A 20,766-nucleotide genomic window follows, 5' to 3' on the forward strand; every position below is an offset into this window, starting at 1 on the left:
TTACACTCACAGATAGTACTACCACAGCAACACGAGAACACTTGAAAAACAACCATTAATTTTGGCGAGATGGAGCAAGAACAGTAAAATTGACATCAAATAAATAACTCATTGCAAATGTAACAGCGGCTATATTTGCAAGAACAGTTCTGGAAAATCAGAATAAAAAAAACCACACTCTTATTTTTTTTCCCAAAAGCGTGACTAAAAATTAAAAAAACTACAAAAAAATGAAGAAGAAGAAGATGAAGAAGAAGAACTGAATAAGAAATAAAATAAAAAACTTATATACTAATGGAGAGAGAGAGAGAGAGAGAGAGAGAGAGAGAGAGAGAGAGAGAGAGAGAGAGAGAGAGAACTTGAGGAAGAAGATAGTGAAGAAAAAAAGATAATAACCGTATGGATTTTGGAAAAAAAAAAAAAAAAGAAACCCATGAAGAAGAAAAAGAAGATGATGATGATTAGAGAGAGAGAGAAAGAATAGGAAATAGGACGAAAAAACTGAAATGAGAACATATATGTTTTGGGTCTCATCTTTATCATTATCAATTTTAAGTAAAAAAAAATATTAAAAAAATTTATCACAAGATGACAACATCAATCAAATCAAAACTTTATATATATACTAGCAAAAAATTACGTGCGAGCCACTTATACTAAATTTTATGCTAATTTTTTTCTATGTTATTTGAAAGTGATACAAATTTTTTTTTTTTTTTTGAAAGTGATACATTTAAAAATTAAAGAAAAAAATATTATTAGTTATTAGTGAGATTATTATTATGTGTATAGGAAGAAATCACAAATTAATTAATCTTATTATCTTAACTTTAATCAAATAGGGTTCTAGATATATGAACAATAAATAATCACGTAAAAATCAAAAATAATTATTTGAATAAAGAATTCAATATACAGAGTTATATATATGAATCCCATTAATCAAAAATAATTATTCAATATATGAACAATAATTTGTCACGCTATATGTTTCCCAATAAAGAAATCCACCTCCTCATAGTCAAAAATAAATAATACATGTAATACAAATCTTTGTAATAGAGTACCTAAAAGGAACAAAACTTCAATTACCATAATCGGAAAAGGTTTAAGTGAACTAAATAATGACTAAGAAGATCTAAATTACAAAATGAAAATAACATGTCTATATGAGTATGATTTTTTTGCTATATGAGTATGATTTTTTAGCTGTATGAGCATGACTGATCTAAGAGAAAATAGCTAAACCTATAAACATATAAATATACTTAATATTAATTTTGACAAAGAAACAATTCAATTATAAACAATTCTAAATATCAGCTTAACAATTTCAACACCTTAATTACTCATTAAATAACCATATACATCATGATAATTTTATTTTATTTGATATATCAAATGATAGAGATTATTGAGGTTTTCAGCCATGGAAAACACACTATGATCAAAAAGTAATGCTCATTAATTGTATATTTTAAAGAAACCCAAATTTCCATGAATGTCCCTAATAAGATATAAACAATAAAGTTGTAAATTAAAAAAAAAAAAAGTAGCAAAATTTCAGTTAATATAAGAAATAGAACAAATTGAAGATTTATACAATACTGGAATTTGAACTCTTAGGGTTAGAAATATGGTAATTAAAGAAAATCGATCAAAAAGTAATGCTCAATAATTGTATATTTCAAAGAAACCCAAATTTCCATGAATGTCCCTAATAAGATATAAACAATAAAGTTGTAAATTAAAAACAAAAAAAGTAGCAAATTTTCAGTTAATATAAGAAATAGAACAAATTGAAGATTTATACAATACTGGAATTTGAACTCTTAGGATTAGAAATACAGTAATTAAAGAAAATCTAGAACCCTATTTTTTTTTTTTTTTTTGGATTTAATGGGCTTTATTTTATTTTTACTTTATTATATATAAATAAAAAGTGACTCATGAATTTTTCATAAACCATTTTATTTTTAATAATAAACCATTTTATTTTTAATATAAATAAAAAGTCACCCATAAATTTCTCATAAACCAAGAATTCTGTTATATAGGCACACTTTATTTTCTAGCAAAAAGCTACGTGCGAGGCACGTATACTATATTTTATGCTAATTTTTTCTATGTTATTTGAAAGTGATACAATTAAAAATTAAAGAAAAAATATTATTAGTTATTATGTGAGATTATTATTATGTGTATCTAAATATTATAATTTATAATGTTGTCAATTAAAAGTGAATACTGAATGCAATATATTAGTGTTTAAGAAAGCTTGATGATTTAAATATGTTCTTAAGTTAATCCAAAAATAAATTAAAAATTGATGTTCCAATACTTAAAGAAACATTACTTAAATGAGTGTAAGATAAAAAGAAAATTAAAAATCAATCTCTAAATTGTTGATAATTGAAGATAGCATTTGTCTAAAAATTGTAGATAAGATAACTAATCATAGTCATTGGTGGATTTCAATCTTCATTTGCTTCTATAGAGACAATAGTGTAATTTTTGTATTTTGTACTTTTCATTCTAGCTGGGTCCGCATATATCTGGATTGTCTATTTTTTTCGTTGATAAAATATGGTAACAAAAAATGATAGTATTCCATAACAAAATACTATTAAATTATTTTAAAATACTATATTTTATTAAAACAAAACTCTATACGATTAAAATTTCATATTTATCTTTATTTAAAAAGGAAAAAAAATGATGAAAGAAAAAAAGAAAAAAAAATAAAAAGTTTCTATTATTGTCTTTACTGCCTTTCTAGATATGAATAATGGTCTCTTCTTTCTTCCATATTCTTCTTTATTTTTTGTATATTGTGTTTGCAGCATATATGTAAATTATTACGTAACTTTAAAAAATTTTGCTCCTAGAAACTAATGCATATGCCGAGCACTTAGAATCATTTGTCAGCTGTAAACTTTGTTGGGTTTTTTTCGCCATTGATGCTTGGTTTTGTGAACTTTGATAAAAGTCACGCTTCTTTTTATTATTATTATTACTTATATATTTTGTTATTAAGTTGTGAAGAAGAAAAAAGAGAAGTGCGGATTGGAATATTATGTGTGATCCCATGGCCTCATTAGAGCTTCATAAAGCAATCGTTTAATGGCCTCTACATCTTGAACATTACTACATTGAGTGATATCAATACGAAATCGAGATCGATTAGGGGCCTTCAGCCCTTTCCTTAATATCTTACCAAGAACTTCAACTGCTTCTTCAACCTGTCCATTATCACATAAAGCATTAACAAGGCTCTATAGATTATAACATCCTCACCACTACCCTTCTGAGAAATCCTCCAAAACATTAAATACAACAAATGAGTTCCCTCATTCAACCTGCCATCTTGACACAATCCTTTCATTAAAATCCTATAACTTTCCCTATCGAGACAACAACCCTGGTAATCCATCTCTAGGAAGATTTTTAAAGCAACATCTGAACGACCCTTTTCGCAAAGCGTACTCATGAACAAATTCAAAGACCGAATTCGAGAGCTCACTTCCCATTTACAACAATTCTTTAAGAAAAGGCATCTAGCATCATCAAACCTCAACTCATTCACCATTATCTGCAAGATGGTATTGAAGTCCAATTCACATAGACATGGCTTTTTCCAATTTCAATAATGCTCATCAGTTGTTCGATATTTTGACTTTTGAGATTAGATATTTAGATACCCCGAACTCAGATTTGATCAATGTATTTGAATTCCAAACTCAAATTTGATTATATTATTTGATTAAGAATAGTTTAGTCACATTGTTGATTTTATAGTACTAATAATGTACAATTTCAAATAATAAAAGGTAGGGGATGAACACAGAATACTAAATGAATATACATTCCTTAATTAAGAAAGGGTTAATTTAATGTGTCGTACTTGTGTGGATTTAGGACCTTGGCGATGGTTCGATGATTCAATGCTTGATTGTTGTGAACCACTAGAAAAGATTAAATCTGAAGGGATTACATTTGGGAAAGTGGCTTGTTTGGCTCATTGCAATGGAGCTAAAGTTGATGCTTTTAGAACGAATGGGAGCTCGATTGAAGAGTTCCGCAAATTTGTGATCTTATGTTCTGCTTCAGAGAATTGTCATTTGATCACTTCATACCATAGAGGACATTTTAAGCAGGTATGTATGGTGATGTTTGTTTCATTTAGGATTTGGCACTTATTTTCGATTCTTTATAGTAATGCTGCTGATTAGATGTGTGTAGCATTGTAATTTGATGTACAAAACATTTCGTATTACTATGTGTTTGCAGACTGGAAGTGGTCATTTTTCACCAATTGGAGGCTACCATGCTGGAAGAGATATGGTTCTCATATCAGATGTTGCTCAGTTTAAATACCCTCCTCATTGGGTTCCTCTTACACTTCTGTGGGACACCATGGGCACCATCGATAAAGCGACAGGGCACCCAAGGGGGTATGCATTGCTATCTTCAGTTTCTATGTTGTAATTGTATTAAGAGTATTGTGAACTTTTTTGAATTGTGCTCTATTTGCTGGTTTGTTTCCATTTCAGCAAGTAATAACTTCATTGGATAGGCCACCCTCAACTGTTTTCATTGCAATTGACATCTCTACTTTTGTTACTTCTATAGGTACATGATTATTTCTAGGCTTGAGCGAGCCCCGTCTGTTCTTTATACTGTGGTACTGCTGTTGTCGTTGGTTGACTTGTTCTTTTTATGACTGTCATAGTTGTTCAAATCGAATTTCAGTACCAAACTCAATGTTGAAGCAAGAAAAATAATTTTTCGACATAGGAATATTCTCAATTATCCACACAGAAACATGCTTTGAAATTCATAGAATATGAACTTGAGAGGAAAATGGGAATGAGGCTGAATTAATTGATTATAAAATCTCTGAGCCAGGCTGTGGAAATATGAATTTTATAGAACTTTAGCATAAGGATTGTGGTAGATCTTGAATTTGGCCTTGTATATCTTGTGTGGTTTTGATTATTGATTTCTTCTAAATTGTAGTTTTGCATATGGTCTGAACCGACTTTAGCACTGCATTTAATCGCATGGTTTCCTGTAGAGTTCCAGGCACGAAAGTTGGAACAGTGTCGCAATGTACTTAACGGAGGATGTCCCTTTCCTCTTGAAGTTGGAGGATCTAAAAGATATTCAGCACGTACTTTCTGTAATTTTTATATCACCGCTTGCTGATTTAAGAGAGTTCATCAAATGGATTGCTGAAATTCGTATTCTAGAGGATGGAAATTTAATTCTGAGTGAAGAAGAGAAGGAAAGGCTAACCGTAAAGATTTGTTTTCGAATTGATCTATTTTTCACATTCTTGATAAAATGGCAAAGTCTGATTCCATTGATTGGCGGCGCGATTGGGGAGTCGTCGATGGACGAAGAAGAGAAGAAAGAGGTTTGAATTGAAAGGGGAAGAGCTATTTTTGAGATTAATCCCCGGTTGTAATCTTTTTAAATGGGGTGTGATTCTCGAATATTTAATATCAGTTCAAATATTAATAGGATTTGTTTTATTATTATTTTATTATATATAAATAATATTTTATTATTTTATTAAATAAAAATTAAAAGTCACCCATGAATTTCTCATAAACCAAGAATTTTAGTTATATAGGCACACTTTATATAGAATAGAAATAGATATATAAAAGTTAGTAAGAAAGTATTTGAAAATAAAAGTGTTAATGAATAAGTGTCATGGTAGGTAACAAAACAAAAGAGAAATAGAGTGATTGAGAAAGTAAAAACAACACTAACTTTAGCTAGTGATCCAAACTTTTTAGTACGACACATTTGCGCATTTGCCTGGTCTTCAAGACAGTCCGACCGAAAAAGCTGAATAAAATGAGGACAAGGACACTTTACCTTTCTCAGGGCTCGTTTGGAACGTCGTATTAGGTCGTATTGTATTGTATTGTATTATATTAAATTGTATTTTATGTAATATTTTTATGTAAAACTATATGTAGTATTAACTTTTATGGACACTTAAATATATAATATTTTAGTATAAATTAAAGTTTAACATAGTATTATATAAAAATATGATATATAATCCAATTCAATATAATACAATACAATACAATACAATACGACCTAATACGGCGTTCCAAACGAGCCCTCAATGTTTATGTTTATGGTAATAAAACCAAGAAGAAATGTTCAGAAATAAAAAAGATTATGATGTTTGAATGGAAAACAGAACAAGTAACGCTGAGAAGACCAAAACCACAAAGCATCAAAAAAGCTGAGGCTATAAAACATCTCGTTAAGTAAGCAAATTTCCCATGCTCCGCAAAAATCAGACCCAAAAGGAAAGCAAACATAAGGAAAAAGCCATTAATTCTCTGTCCTTTTGTGTGGTGGCAAAGTAAACATGGGAGTCTTTTAGGTTCTTTTGTCATTTCATGACTCGTTCTTGTCAGAATATTATTCAAATACAAGAAATTTAAATAAATTACTACAGCGGTGAGTTCCACGAGTTTCACGGATTAAAATTGCTAGAAATAAATACATGGTACGCGCTTGGGGGTAAAGTATTTCATTCACATTGTATACCTTACTCGGTAGTGAAAAATTCAAATCCTCTATTGTCCAACAAGTAGAAGCTTTCGAAATATTAATTAGATTCTGACTTCTATACCTTCCTTTGACAAATGTTCTTTAACAGAGTGAATTGGTACCTGTGAACACATAATTCAAAGGTTATAACATAAAACTCAATTGCACCACTGAAAAACATAAAAAATTGGACTAGTTCTTAAAAAATGCTATAACCTCACCTCCTTTCGATGAAAAATGCCAGCAGCAAGGGCTGCCGATGCATTTGTTTTCGTGAACACCTCCTCGAAATGTTCGGCAGCACCAGCACCACTACTAGCTATGACAGGAATGCTCACAGCATCTGATATTAACTTTATCAGATCTATATCAAACCCATTCCCTTGACCTGAAACGTGATGAGGAGAAAATAGTAAATACAAAGATACAATAAAATGACTGCAACTTGTGCACCAGTTGGACAAGAGTGGAAGGCCTAATAAAACAATATACTAAGTTTTTAAATAAAACTTCTTTTACAGTAAATATATGTGACAGGGAGTTGTCAAGGAAGAAGTCACATTCACCATCGCAATCAATGCAATTTAGCAGTATCTCTCCAGCTCCAAGCTCCTCAACAGCTTTTGCAAGCTCATAAGCTCCAATTGATCGACCTTCCCGTCCCCCACTAACCTGAAGAAGAAAGAATTACATTGAAATACAGAAAGAGATACTTTTTTTCTTTGAAAAACTAGACTCCTCACCTAATCCTACAATATTTAAGGAACAAGAAACTATAACAAAAGTTATCTAGGCTTCCAAAACCAAATGGGACTCAAACCTCTTATGGGACCAAACCAAAGCCTAACCGTTAAGAATAAAGATTTATTCTAATTAACCATTTTCATCTTCTATAGAAAAGTATTTCATTTCATGCTATTAAAATTAAATGTGATTCGCTTTAAGAAAGCTAGAGTATCCTGTTTCGTATTCTTTCTTCTTTTCAAGAATAATAATTTTAACTATTTATTCTTGATAAGAGAGGGGGGTTGGTACATATTACATTGGATACACAACAGAAAAACCATTTCCGAAAACCAAAAGAAAAAATCAAAAACTAAGCACAGTATGTTGAGAATGCTTACTGTACACTGATACCATGCAAATTCTTCACCATTTGGACCTGTAATCAGCAACCCCAAAAAGATTGCTTTAACAGAGTGATCAACTAGCAAAAGCACCCGACAAGAAATAAATAGCAACAGCTAACATTAATGATTAGTATACTATAAAAATGTTCATTACTCTTTTCCTTCTCGGTTCTTCTTTGATCCCTTCTCTCACTCACTCTCTCTCTTTCTCTCACTAATTAACAAGAAACTAAAACATTTGAGAGCATAAAGATTCTAACTTTCACTTATCACCAGCAATTGAGCACATCACGATTCAAAGTTTTCTCCTATAAACAGTATGTTACTCTATTCCTTCACTCCTCTCTCTCTCATCAAGATAACTAACTAAACACAATAGATTGTAATGTTTCATATTGTACACCAATCACCAGTGGTTGAACATTTCGTATATTGTAATTATTCTTCTAGATGAACATACATTGTAATAAAGTAATAGAAATAACAATATAACAATTTGCAAGCTTGTTCTACAAGACTGCAGTGAGAACTTAGAGAATGTATCAAGAAACCACAAACAAGGAATGAAGAGGTAAAAAAATAAAGAAATGGAAAATGTCCCTTTACCTCTATTTGTGACCCTTACGGTCTTAAACTCCACATCATTGGGATCATTGATGTAGACTCTACGGGGATCAATGCTTACAACCACAGCCTGCAACATTATGTTTAAATCGACATATTTGAGAGCAAACAAAGGACACAGGACATAAAGTTTACGCTCAGTTAAGCTCACATAAAAAACTGATAGAGTAAGAATAAATATATAGCAAGAAGAGAATGAAAGATAAAGCAAACTGACACCAAAATTGAACTGCAGATGATCCAAAAATTAAGGCCAATAAAATGTTGAGTATTTGTTATGTTCAGTACTGTAGTCAGTAAACTTTAGACATGGTTCCCTCATTTTCAATACAAGCTACTGTTCCATATTAAAAAGAAGCATAGATTAGCGGATATCTATAAATAGAGAGTGAATTACTTGATTTCCATAAACTTTAGATATCTGTTCCAAACTGCTTTTCCCAGTTTTTACCTACAAGGCAAAGACATCAGAAGGGACAGATACATCAGTAAAGTCCAAATGCAGAGAGATGCAAAACCGTAAGATAAATATTGGAATCAATAATGTAGTGCTCTAGTTTTAGTTCTCTGTTACTTCCTTAATAAAGATTTTTATCATACTAAAAGTAAAATAAAATACAATATTGGAAACCATTTCCATACTCCAGTTTTTATGTACTCTTCTGCAGCATAAACAGCATCACTTCCAATGGAAATCTTGTCAGCGCCAGATCTAAAATATTCTGAAGCAACCTCCAAGCTAGAATAGTGTCTGTAAGAAGTAAGCTCCCATGTAAAATCACTTTTAAAAGAAAAAAAACATATACTGAGAAGTTGAGAAATAAATTAAACCAAAATACACAACCAAAAGAACGCGTTCAAGATATACCTTCCATTTATGTCAGTAAAATCTCTAATTCCTCCTCCCACTGTTAAAGGGACAAAAACATTTTCTGACGTGCATCTCAATACCTGTATTACAAGTACAAGATTACCTAAACAACAAAGAATATATATACAAGTATATCTAAATACTGAAATTGAGTGCTCCCTGCGCTATTATTTTTAAGTAAAAAGGTTAATGTCGAAACATTTAAAATGCTACCTGCAACATTGGCAAGTCTCCCAATGGGAAGTCACGGAAACCAGTTATATTTAGGAAAGTAACCTACAATATACAATTATACATCAAGCATAGTTAACCACAGTGTCATGAAGATAATCAATCATAAGGAAGTCAGTCCAAAATTTAGAAAGTAACCTCATCAGCACCATCTTTGTAGTATTGTCCTGCCAGCTCAATTGGTTTTCCCAGGTTTCTCACCTACCAAAGTTAGTAGTAAATGAGAGCCAAAATAAAATAACTTGCATCTCAAAATGCTGATAAAACCATTCAACTAAATAACTGGAAAAAGCCATGTACCAACTCAGTGGTTAGTGCAATCTGTTCCATTAAAATGAGATCAATAATAATACTTTGAAGATATAATAGGGCATGTGACAAGAAATAAGAAGAAGGAAAATAACATTCCACAGCAATCACATTTGTTTTCTACTTGTGGTTTTCATTATGCATGGCATATTATTTCAAAGGAGTATTTTACTTATAAGACTCCACACAGTTGCACCAGAAAATCAAACATTGGAAAACCTAAACAAAGCACAGTAAAATAGTTAAAACTACTGTAGTACCTCATTCTCTTTTGTATGCTCTCTTACATCATATTGGTCTCCCTTGGTTACAACAAGATCTCCTTTGTCATTTGTCCTTACATCTAGACAAGCAATTACCTAGCAAACAGTGATACAATTTAGCGATACCTTTTAACCAGCAAATCAACAAAGTAATACATGAAAACTTTTACCAAAAACCTTATAAAAAATTCAAAAGTTTTTTTTTTTTTTGGCAAAGAATATAACTTCCAACTTGGTTTGGTTTGACGAACATTACCCTTTTTGCAAGTTTCGAAGCTTTCCCCTCAATAGGCTTCTGTCTTCGCATTAACACCCATCAATTGTTAGATAATTCAAATTAAATAAATAGAAAGCACACATTTGAGGATGAACGGAGGAGGCTACCTTCGTCACAGTTGACTTAGGTTGCAAAAACCTTCTTAATACAGAAAGACCAACATCTGAAAAATTTAATTCAAAGATATCAATAGTTGAAGGGAAGGGGAAAATGGCATCAACAAAGACTACGCATTCTGCCATTTTTTAACACACATTTCAGAAAGAATGTGAGAGAGACTAAGGTGGTGTTTGGTTAGAATGAATGGGATAGGAATAGGAATGGAATCAAATTTAAAATGCATAAATAAAAAATTGATAAAAAACATTATTAAATTTTTTCTAGTAAGAACATTACAAAACAATCAGTACAAAACTTATCACACTTCTACATCAGCAAACTCCATTCCCTACATACTTTAAAATGCAATCAAGCAAAGGAATGAAAAAAAAATTGTTTCATTTCCATTCCATTCATTTCATTACCTCTAACTAAACGGCACCTAAATGTCCAATACTTAAGAAATGAATCTAATTTCTAGATCAATTTAAATATTTTTCAATTCACTCACCCAAGTATTGCACCCAAATAAGAAACCAAGTGCACGCACACATTTAAGTGTCTAAAGGATATAACAACTGAATTTTCAATTTTGACACAATTGGATGCAAACCAGGACATTTTGTCTTCCTTCTTAGTAGAGGAATTCACGAAAGCTTCACATTTTGGACTACTATTTCAAACATAAACTGAAAATTGAGGTAATAAAGAATATCTTGCCTCCACTTTTTTCTGGATGGAATTGAACTGCATGCACACTCCCCCTTCTGACAGATGCTATGAAATCATCACCATAGTTGCAGGTAGATGAAATCCAATCTTTGTTTTCATCTGACTACAAAACAGATACAGTCACGCAACCCAGAAGATTTAGGCATAAGACAATAACAAGAACAAGGAAAACAGATTTTTAAAATAAATAAGAACAAAGAAACCAGGGAAGAAACACACCGGCATGGCTCTGTAAGAGTGAACAAAATAAACATGGTGATCTCCAACATCATCCAAAATTTCAGAATCATTTTTTATCTTCAAAGCATTCCAGCCAATGTGGGGAACTCTGAAATCATTTGACGAATCAAATCTCTGAACCACACCGGGAATCAAGCCAAGACCATTTACTGAAAAATTTACAACGTGTGAATAAATACAGGCTGTATGTATGTGCCATATAAGGGAAACAAAAAAAAAGGTATCGCTTTTGAATTTGGACGGCATTAATACACATTACAGTCTTTGTGCTTCTGGCTTCTGGAGCCTATAATCCATTTCTTGTTTCTAAACCATCTTCCGACAATCTTTTTCCTCTCTAGATTTACACTTTTACAGTCACTAATAATTATGATAAGCATCTTCTGCCACTATCGCAGCAACATTATTAATATAAGAGTTCACTAGTGGCATGTCACAATCATTAAAACAGGTGAGACAGCCAATATAATACAATAAAAGACCTTAGAAAGTGACAAAGAGAAGTACAGTTGAACACCGTTGAACAAACTTTCATTGCATTATCGAAAGAGATAACAAATAGCAAAATCCCTTAAAATAAATTTTCACAACAGTTGAGATACAAAACACTAACCTGGCCCATTCTCCTCACTGGACTCAAAAAGTAGCTGAAGTCCAAGGCAAATGCCAAGGAATGGCCGGTCATTCTCAATATAAGTACGAAGTGCTTCACCCATCCTACAATGAATTTGAAATGCTATAACTTCCCACTCTTGTTTAGCTAAACAAGCAACTGTGCTAGTAAAACCACACACATAAAAGAAAAATCAATTACCCATTTTTGTTCAGCACATCCATAGCCGGAGAGAAAGCTCCCACACCAGGAAATATCAGGCGATCAGCATTGAGTATGTCTTCTGGAGATTTAACCTGCATCACAAACATAATAAAAGCAAACCACTAAAAAAAGACTAACACAATATCAATGGCTACACCAAACGTAAATTTCGAGTATAGAAACTAACAATACAGCGCCAATTTATCTATTCAAAATTGTTCAAATGAATTATAAAAGAAGACAACAGATAAATTTTATATAGTTAAGTGTAATAAATGGAGTTTAGCTAAGCCTGTCATCTCATTCAAAACTATCTTAGGAATTTCGACCAAAATCAAAACAGAATAGATAGAATGTCAAACGAAAGATGATAGTTACAACACTAAAAAAATTACATCTTTGATGTCGAACCCAAGGTAGCGAATAGCATTCCTAACACTCCGAACATTGCCAGCTCCATAGTCGAGAAGAGTCACAACTGAATATTAAAAACCAATTAATACGAATAAAGAGTTGAATATAGCTTAGTAAGTTACATATATGAGAGAGAGAGAGAGAGAGAGAGAGAGAGAGAGAGAGAGAAAGACTACCTGAATGTCCATTGGAAGAGGCCCGGACAGAGAAGTTTCTGAAAGATTTGAAATTGAGATGATTCTTTTGGATATTAGAGCGAAGAAGTACACGAGAATAAGTTGACGAAGATCGAAAAGCTAGCAAGTGGGACGATGAAGTGGAAGAAGAAAAAGACGGCGCCTCCATTGCAGGTCCTGGGTATAGAGTTTCTCCTCCCTCTTTACTATTCAAGTCTCGAGCTAGTTACAGAAGTAGTAGTGGTGACGGCAATGGTTTCTATGAGTGGTGTAGTGTGGCCGTGGCGGAAGGTGGAAACGAATGTGCCGAAAGAAAGGAGTGCGAGTGGTATGCGGTGAACTAAACTAAACAGGTTCCTGTAAAGCCCAACCAAAGTTCGAACTAAACGAATACACATTTGCATCATAATTTTACAAAAGTACTAACAGTTCACAATCTTTACAAAAATGCCACTTTAATTAGAAAAATGTCATTTTAAAGTTAGATTGTATTATATTTTTATTTATTTTTTTTTTTTGAGGAAAAGTTAGATTGTATTATATGAGTGTGATGGCACATTGGTTTTAAATGGGGCCATATGGCTCCGTGTTTACTGGGATAAACGGATGCGGCTGTGATTTGTTAACAGAATAGTGGTTTTTTTTTTAATAAAATATCAGAATAGTGGTTAGTTTGTGAGTTTTATACACCAAAAATTAAGTGTGAGGTAGGAATGTATATATATTTTCGTAAACCGCTTAAATCGAATAATCCGCCTAAACCAAATTGAAGAAACCACAAAAAAAAAAAAAAAAAACCGACGAAAAAAAACCACCCAATGTGTAACCCGCCCAATAAAACCGACTCAAACCGAAATAACCCAAAGAGGAATTTGCGGTTAAACCCTCCCAACTATCATTTCACTTGCACTTAACCATCCAACCTTAAATTTTGGTGGTAAAACCCTCCAAACTATCATTCTGTTTGTATTTTTAAGGTGTCCTCCAATAAATTCTGTTAATTTATTATTTTTCTCATGTGGCTAGTGACACATCACTATTAGGATCCAACATGGCTGCCAACATAGATTATACATGTGTACAAATATACACGTGTCACAATTAGATTGGTCTAATTAATTTATATTATCTAAAATTAAAAAATAAATTAAAAAAACATTTTAATTTTTTTTATTAATTTTTATTAAAATGGCTCAATTATTAGATAAAACTAAAATAATAATAAAATAAATAAACTTAATTTATTTTTCTCTCTCTCTCTTCTTTATTACCTCATCACCATTACCCACCACCACCATACCAGACCACCATACCTACCACCACCCACCACCACCACCATACCTGCCACCATTCACCGCCACCACTGCTACACCTCTAACCACAAAACTAAACCCAAACAATGATCACAAACTCTTGTTTTTTCATCATTACTACCACCACAACACGAATCACAAAATCGAATCTTAATTCAAAATCAAACTCCAAAACAAAATAAAAATCAAAATATTTCACCATACTTAAATTTTTAACTGAAATCATATACAATAATTTTTTTTACCTAATTAGGGATTTTAAATTCCTAATCCCAAATCCCCAAATCCGACAAGTCTTGATCTTCGATGCGTTGTCGATTGAAGCCACCCCATCAGTAATACCGGTGGTTCCCAAAACCGAAAGCCCCAAGATGTCAAACCTCATGAGTAGAACAACCTTCATTGTCCAAATCTAACCTTCATTGTTCTTTGACAATGACTGTCGTAGACGAAGAAGAAGGACAGAGTAAGTTGTTGTAAAGGAAGAAGAAAGAGGAGTAAGCTAGAGGCTCATAAACTTGTAGGGTCAGAACTTCAATCAATGGGATCCATGGCTCCATCCATGGCTTCTCTCTCTTTCTCTTTCTCTTTCTTTCTCAGTTTTCACCACCACATGCGACTAAAATCTTGCCCCATACTACTGGGTATTCGAAAAAAAATAAGAAAGTCACAAGCTTTTTCAATGTAGGGTGTTGTTTTGGGTAATGGTAATGGTGGTGGATCTCTTTCTCTGCTGTAGAAGAAGAAGACAGAGGAGGAAGAGAGAGAGAGAGAGAGAGAGAGAGAGAGAGAGAGAGAGAGAGAGAGAGAGAGAGAGAGAGAGAGAAAGTTAAGAAAAATTAAAAAATAAAAAAATATTATTTATTAATAATTTTATAAATTTAAATTATTTTTTTAATTTTAAAATAAATTCTAAAAAGATGTTTTTATAATTTTTAAATAATTATATTAGGTGGACCAATATAAATATGCCACGTGTACATGATGTACATATAGGCAGTCCATATCAGCAGTTAACTGAAATAAATGGATGACACCTTAAATTTGATAACAGTTTAGCAGTTTGGAGGGTTTTACCACCAAAATTTGTGATTAGATGGTTAAGTGCAAGTGAAATGATAGTTGGGAGGGTTTAGCCGCAAATTACTCTAACCCAAATAACACTATTAATTTTTAATTTATATTTTTTAAAATATTATTTATTTTCTTATTAAAAAAAACTACTAGGTGTTTATTAAAAATATTTATCAGTTTTTTATTAAAAATAAAAGTTTAAAAAAAAAAACCCCTAAATCTAAGACTCACTCAGTCTCACTCGTCTCTGTCTCTCATTCTCATCCTCTCTCGCAACTGGTAATCTCTCTCTCTTATTTGTTTTTTTTTTTCTGTAAGAACCACTTCAATTGTAACTTCTTTCATATGGCTATGGTTTTGCGTCTGTTAGTTGTTCGGGAATTGCTAAAAAAAATTCATCTGCTATTGAATTGTACTTACAATTCTTAAATGGGTTTCTAGCTCCTTGTTCGTGATTGATATTCATGCTTGTTTTGTTTAGTTTGGATAAAAATATGTTTGGCATTGTTTTTCAATCCATAGAATTTAGTCATCTGTCCATAATCGCTAGTTATTTATGTGTACATTACATAATTATATTTCTATGTAATATGCAGTGCATATTCAATTGCCAAAGAGGTTTCCGACCTACCCTATTCTCACTTGCTCAATTTTTGTTTTTATAAATATGAATGTCCAATATCTCTTGATTTTTTTTTTACACTTTGATGTTTTGGTGCTTGTTAATCTTCCTTTCTTCTTTTAAGCAGTAGATTAAAATGCTATGGTTATTCTCAATATGAATAGGTCCAAGGTTGTGTGACTTTGAAACAAAAAAAAATGGCCGATTTGGGCGGGTTAACCCGACCAAACCGTTAGTCGGCTTGTAGATTTTTTTTTTTTTAAATTGGGCGGGTTGCACTTAAATTTTCACAACCCGAACTTTAGATTGGGTTAGAAAATATGTGGGATAAACCGTTCAAACCGACCAACATACAGTCCTAGTTTGAGGGATAAGTGCTTCAAAATTTAAATATCAAGATACTTTCCAAATATATGACTCCCTTTAGTTTGGTGAAGAAATTGAATGGGTTTGGGAAAAGAGGATTTTTGTTAGGTTGATAAGTGTTGAGTTAAAGAAAGCGTAATTTGTACTTGGAATACCCAGTCTGATCGTGATCTTTCTTTTCTATAATTACTAGAGGTGCACATTTTTTCTAAGGGGATGGGCCCCGCGGGGACCCGCTCTTAATGGGACAGAGATTCCCCATCTAAATGGGAAACTGAGCGAGGACGTGGATTATTTTTTGTCCCCGAATGTTAAACGGAGCGGGGACGGGGATTACACTCCCCGCCCCGACAGGGACTCGTTTAGCATTGTATTTTATATTTCTAGTATTATTTTATAATTTATAATTTATGTTTGTCTTTTTTTAGTATGTTAGTATTCTTTTTATAAATTTTAAGTTGTGTTTTGAATAATAATTAATTTATTGAATAATAATTAATGTGTAATATTTTAATTTTTATGTAATTTAATATATTATTTTTTTCAAAAAAAAAAAATTATTATAAACTTTAATTTTTGATTAGGAGATTCCTCGCCCCATCCCTGCCCCCATTAGGGGATTTTCCGTCCCGTCTTCGGTGGGGAATAAGCGGGGATAGGGATTAAAATCCTTAACAGGGATGGAGACGGGGTAGCACTCCCCGCCAATTTTCCGCCCGGTGTGCATCCCTAATAATTACTCTGGAAATAGAAAATTATAGTGACAAAAGTAGTTTTTACAAAATGATGATGTGAATTTGTTATTTTTAGCAGGTGTTTATTTATTTTTTTTTTATGAGAGAGATATTTATTGCTAGTGCTCTGAATGTCTTCTATTTTTCTTTTCATTAGAAACATTATTATATTAAAAGGAAAATTTGATTTTTCATGCATAATTTAAAGTAAAATTGGTTAAAGAAATTAAAGGTAGTCATAATTGGTAGGGGAATTATATTTACACCCCTAGTATTATTAAATGTACCAAATATTTAAATACATTTTTATCTTTTGTGAAATGACTAAAATAGACAAGTTAAAAAATTAAGTTACATTATAAAAATTAATTAACTTACTAAAATTCATTAGATAGTTAAAATGTGTATCTTCAAACCCTAAAAATTAAAAAAAAAAAATTATTAATTGAACAAAACAGTATTAAATTTTTATTACCATTTTCTCATTTAATTAGTGTAGTCGAGCATATATATGAATTTTTATATATAATTGATGTTATTCTTATATCATTATATACAATATAAATAAATTTATATACCATTGATGTTACCATATGCAATATATTTCTCTCAGTTTTTTTGTTGCTTAATTCTCTCAGTTGTTTTATTTCATTTTCTTACTCTGAATGTATCTTCTCTTGTGTGGTTTGTTATGTTTGTTTTTATCTCCTTTCAATTTTTTATCTATTGATTGGTACTGAGTTCTCAATATTTTTTTAAGTTCAATCTGTACCAAATTTCATTAGAGGGAGGGAGATTAACGATGGAGAAAAATAACTGAATATGATGGTCTTTTTATTAAAAAGTTGGGGTGTAATTCTCTATTTAATAAGATCTAATTTTGTAATAAAATGGGGGTGTCTTTATAAAAAAATATATATATATATATATATTAATGGGGTGAACTTAGATAAGGGGTGTATTGGTATTATATCTCAACTTTTAGTTATATCCCATCCCTCACATTTCAAAAAAAAAAACTCCCAAACTCTCTGTATTCTCTCTCTTTCCCTCTTGCTCATCCTTGCTTCTCAGACCCCATCGAACCAGAAACCTTCGCCTCACAAACCGCCATCATGCACCCCTCCTAGACCCCAATCGACCAATGGCAGACTCCAATCGACCCACGACAGACCCCAATCGACCCAACTCAGACCCATCCCACCCACGAGACATTTAGGCAAAGCTCCTCGAGACCAACTAAAACAATCAAAGTTGAGACCCTACCTACGACCCTCGACGCGCGGACCACCACTGTCAAAAATGTCAAAGGTGAGTTTGTGTTATGTTTTTTAGTTTTTTTACTGAGTTCCTTTGTGATTTTAGTGTTAAAGATTGAATCTTTCTTTGTGTATAATGAAATCTAAGTTATGTTTAGATTTGGTAAGTTTGGATTAGATTTAGGGTTTAATTGGGGTCAGATATATATGTTTTTTGGCGAGAAACCTAGTTTTTAGGTCAGGTCCAATGCATGTCCGATGTAGGGACGATTGAGGCCCGATGTGTGTGTGTTGTGATATGTGTTAGATGTTGAAGACAAAGGCCCATTGCTAGGCCGATGTGGACTAGATGCCCATGTGATATGGGATTAGGCCCGATTAGGCTCGATATAGGGACGATGGCTGACCCGATTGTTAATTGGATTTTCTTTTGCTATTTCTTTTTATTTTTTTATAGATTGCTTATGGGTCCGTTATAGGACAATGTGGTGTTCGATATTATGTCCGCTGGTTATTGCAAATTTTATTTTTTAGAATGTTTGTAGGTCCGATAGAGGACAATTATGGGGTTGATAGTGTGGACAATGGGGCTCGGTTGCTATAGCATTTTTATATTTGATCATTTGCATCTGTCCAATATTGGTCCAATATATGTCTGATATTGTTCTGATATTTTACTACAAGATTTTTAACTTATATTTTCTTGTGTTTTTTTCCAGAATTCAAGACCACCACGACCATGCCTTATAATTCTAGTCTCAGAGCATTACCCAGGTTGTGTCACTTGGCGTGGTAGAGTTATTACTATCCAAGAATTAAGGCAAAATCTGAGGAATTCCATTTATGGGATAAGGTGAAGGAATTCCCTTTCAAACAATTCTTCAAGAGAAAACCACTAAACTTTTGGGGAGCATTGATCCATCAGTTATTCATGCACAAGATCAAATCTGAGAAGCCAGAGAGGTACACTTTTATTTTGCGAAGAAGAGGTGCAAATTCAGTCGGGTCAAGTTTGCGTTGGTGACGGTGTTGAACTTGTTACCTGGACCTACTGAACAAGATATTGAAGAGAAAAGAAGTTCGAACTGGTTGATTGTGGAGTACTTCAACGATGATCCATCCATCAGTTTTGGCCAACTGTGCAAAGTTTTCGAGAGTTGCACAAAAGTTGATGATGTCTATAAGTGGGTGATGGCCTTGTTTGTTATGGGCGTACTCACTAGTAAGGAGGAGAAGACTGTAGTTCCTCCTTTTGTGATAAGAATAGTTAACAACCTTGAATTCTTCTACGAGTATCCGTGGTGAAATATTTTGCTCAACTAGTTGATGGAAACTTTAACAAAGACTTTATAGAGGTGAAGAATTGAATGCATAAGAAGATTGAGAAGGGAGTTTCTCAAAGAAAGTTTGGTTATCTACTCTTCAAAGGCAGATGGCAGAGCATTGGGATGGTCGATTCCCTATCAAGATCTTTGAGGATGATGATATGTTTATGTTAACATTTGGTTGTGAAGGGGACAAACAAAGAGTTTTGGAAAAAGAACTGTTATCCCAATTTCTGCACTCTAATGTGGCATCACACGATGGTGACACGTGGAATCGACTTCGGGTATCTGCTCGCAAGAAACAGTTCGAACAGGATACCTCATATGCATGCTCAAGACGAAGAAATCAGCAACCCGCATAGAACGACAAACACTTAGCGAATTCATCTTTCGCATCGTGAGTCATCAAGAGAATTCCTATAACTTGGGGATCAGATTACAGAGATATGGCAAGCTGTCCAAATCCCACGATCAGTGTATTTTGTATTTACTATGCAATCTTTCTGCTTATAGCCATTGTAATGAGAAGAGAAATAATTCCTCTCCAAGCTCACAGCCCTATAAATAGTGATGCATATTCACTGGGGAAAGGGTCGAAAACATTTTTACTTGAGAGATATTATCTAAGAATTGATATTTAGAGGTACTGTTGTAAGAGCTATAAGAAAAGGAACATGTTTCCTTGTTCTTGAGTTAATACAAATAACGAGGATTAGGTGTTGGAAGTTATTTTACCAGGAACTTAGATCTACTCACAAGTATGTTGATTTAACAACCTAAATATGAACTTCTAAAACGATGGAAAATTAAACACATATAAGTATCAGAAATTTTACATTGGGTGCAGCGGAATATATGTCTCCTCCCACTCAGATCTCTAACCCTTGATTCCTTTCTGTCGCAGAGTATAATCAAGATCTGAGCCCGATAGTCCTTCTTTGTTGTTTCTGAATTCTACACAGCCTTCCTCACTATGATTGAGGTATTATTTGATGTGTGTGGGCACTACTCTAACACTTATAGATTTCGAAACAGTGAAGGAATAGAGAGAGAGAGAGGGTGGCGGCTCAGAGAGAGTTTTGAGTGAGAAAATTCTGTCAGAATAATGTGTGTTCAAAACTGAAGCCTTTGCCTTCTATTTATAGAAGACCACCCAGGGCTATGGTTGAATTAATTGACATTTTAAAATTGAAAAATCAATGAGAAAAGGAAGCTTAAGTGGCCGGCCTAAGCATTGTGGAAACAAGGCTTGCCACTTTTCCAACTTTCCTTTTCCTACATTGATAGTTTCCTGTTTTGTTAAAA

At 32.7% G+C, this 20,766-nt stretch overlaps 2 protein-coding genes and 1 long non-coding RNA gene across 3 annotated transcripts; 2 read left to right on the plus strand and 1 right to left on the minus strand.

Annotated features, from left to right (window-relative positions):
* Positions 1-3,874: 3,874 nt before the first annotated feature.
* Positions 3,875-5,425, plus strand: LOC115695043 (glutathione gamma-glutamylcysteinyltransferase 3-like). Its single transcript, XM_030622141.2, has 4 exons — positions 3,875-4,157; positions 4,291-4,454; positions 4,633-4,684; positions 5,078-5,425. The coding sequence occupies exons 1-4, from the start codon at positions 3,894-3,896 to the stop codon at positions 5,423-5,425; spliced, it is 828 nt and encodes a 275-aa protein (XP_030478001.2). The 5' UTR covers positions 3,875-3,893.
* Positions 5,426-6,349: 924 nt separating this feature from the next.
* Positions 6,350-13,120, minus strand: LOC115725672 (imidazole glycerol phosphate synthase hisHF, chloroplastic). Its single transcript, XM_030655256.2, has 19 exons — positions 12,769-13,120; positions 12,574-12,656; positions 12,176-12,270; positions 11,975-12,078; positions 11,341-11,510; positions 11,110-11,224; positions 10,398-10,453; positions 10,270-10,308; positions 10,011-10,109; positions 9,580-9,642; positions 9,424-9,486; positions 9,208-9,290; positions 8,982-9,090; positions 8,737-8,790; positions 8,322-8,409; positions 7,710-7,747; positions 7,152-7,257; positions 6,807-6,973; positions 6,350-6,707 (listed from the first exon to the last, which is right to left on the minus strand). The coding sequence occupies exons 1-19, from the start codon at positions 12,935-12,937 to the stop codon at positions 6,648-6,650; spliced, it is 1,761 nt and encodes a 586-aa protein (XP_030511116.1). The 5' UTR covers positions 12,938-13,120; the 3' UTR covers positions 6,350-6,647.
* A 2,197-nt stretch (positions 13,121-15,317) lies between these two features.
* LOC133038831 (uncharacterized) lies at positions 15,318-16,661 on the plus strand. Its single transcript, XR_009688373.1, has 2 exons — positions 15,318-15,434; positions 16,337-16,661. It is a non-coding gene; the product is annotated as an uncharacterized LOC133038831 (long non-coding RNA).
* The last annotated feature ends 4,105 nt before the right edge of the window (positions 16,662-20,766 follow it).

This window comes from Cannabis sativa, chromosome 6 (genome assembly GCF_029168945.1).
Source record: "Cannabis sativa cultivar Pink pepper isolate KNU-18-1 chromosome 6, ASM2916894v1, whole genome shotgun sequence".
In the NCBI taxonomy this organism is placed as follows: domain Eukaryota; kingdom Viridiplantae; phylum Streptophyta; class Magnoliopsida; order Rosales; family Cannabaceae; genus Cannabis; species Cannabis sativa.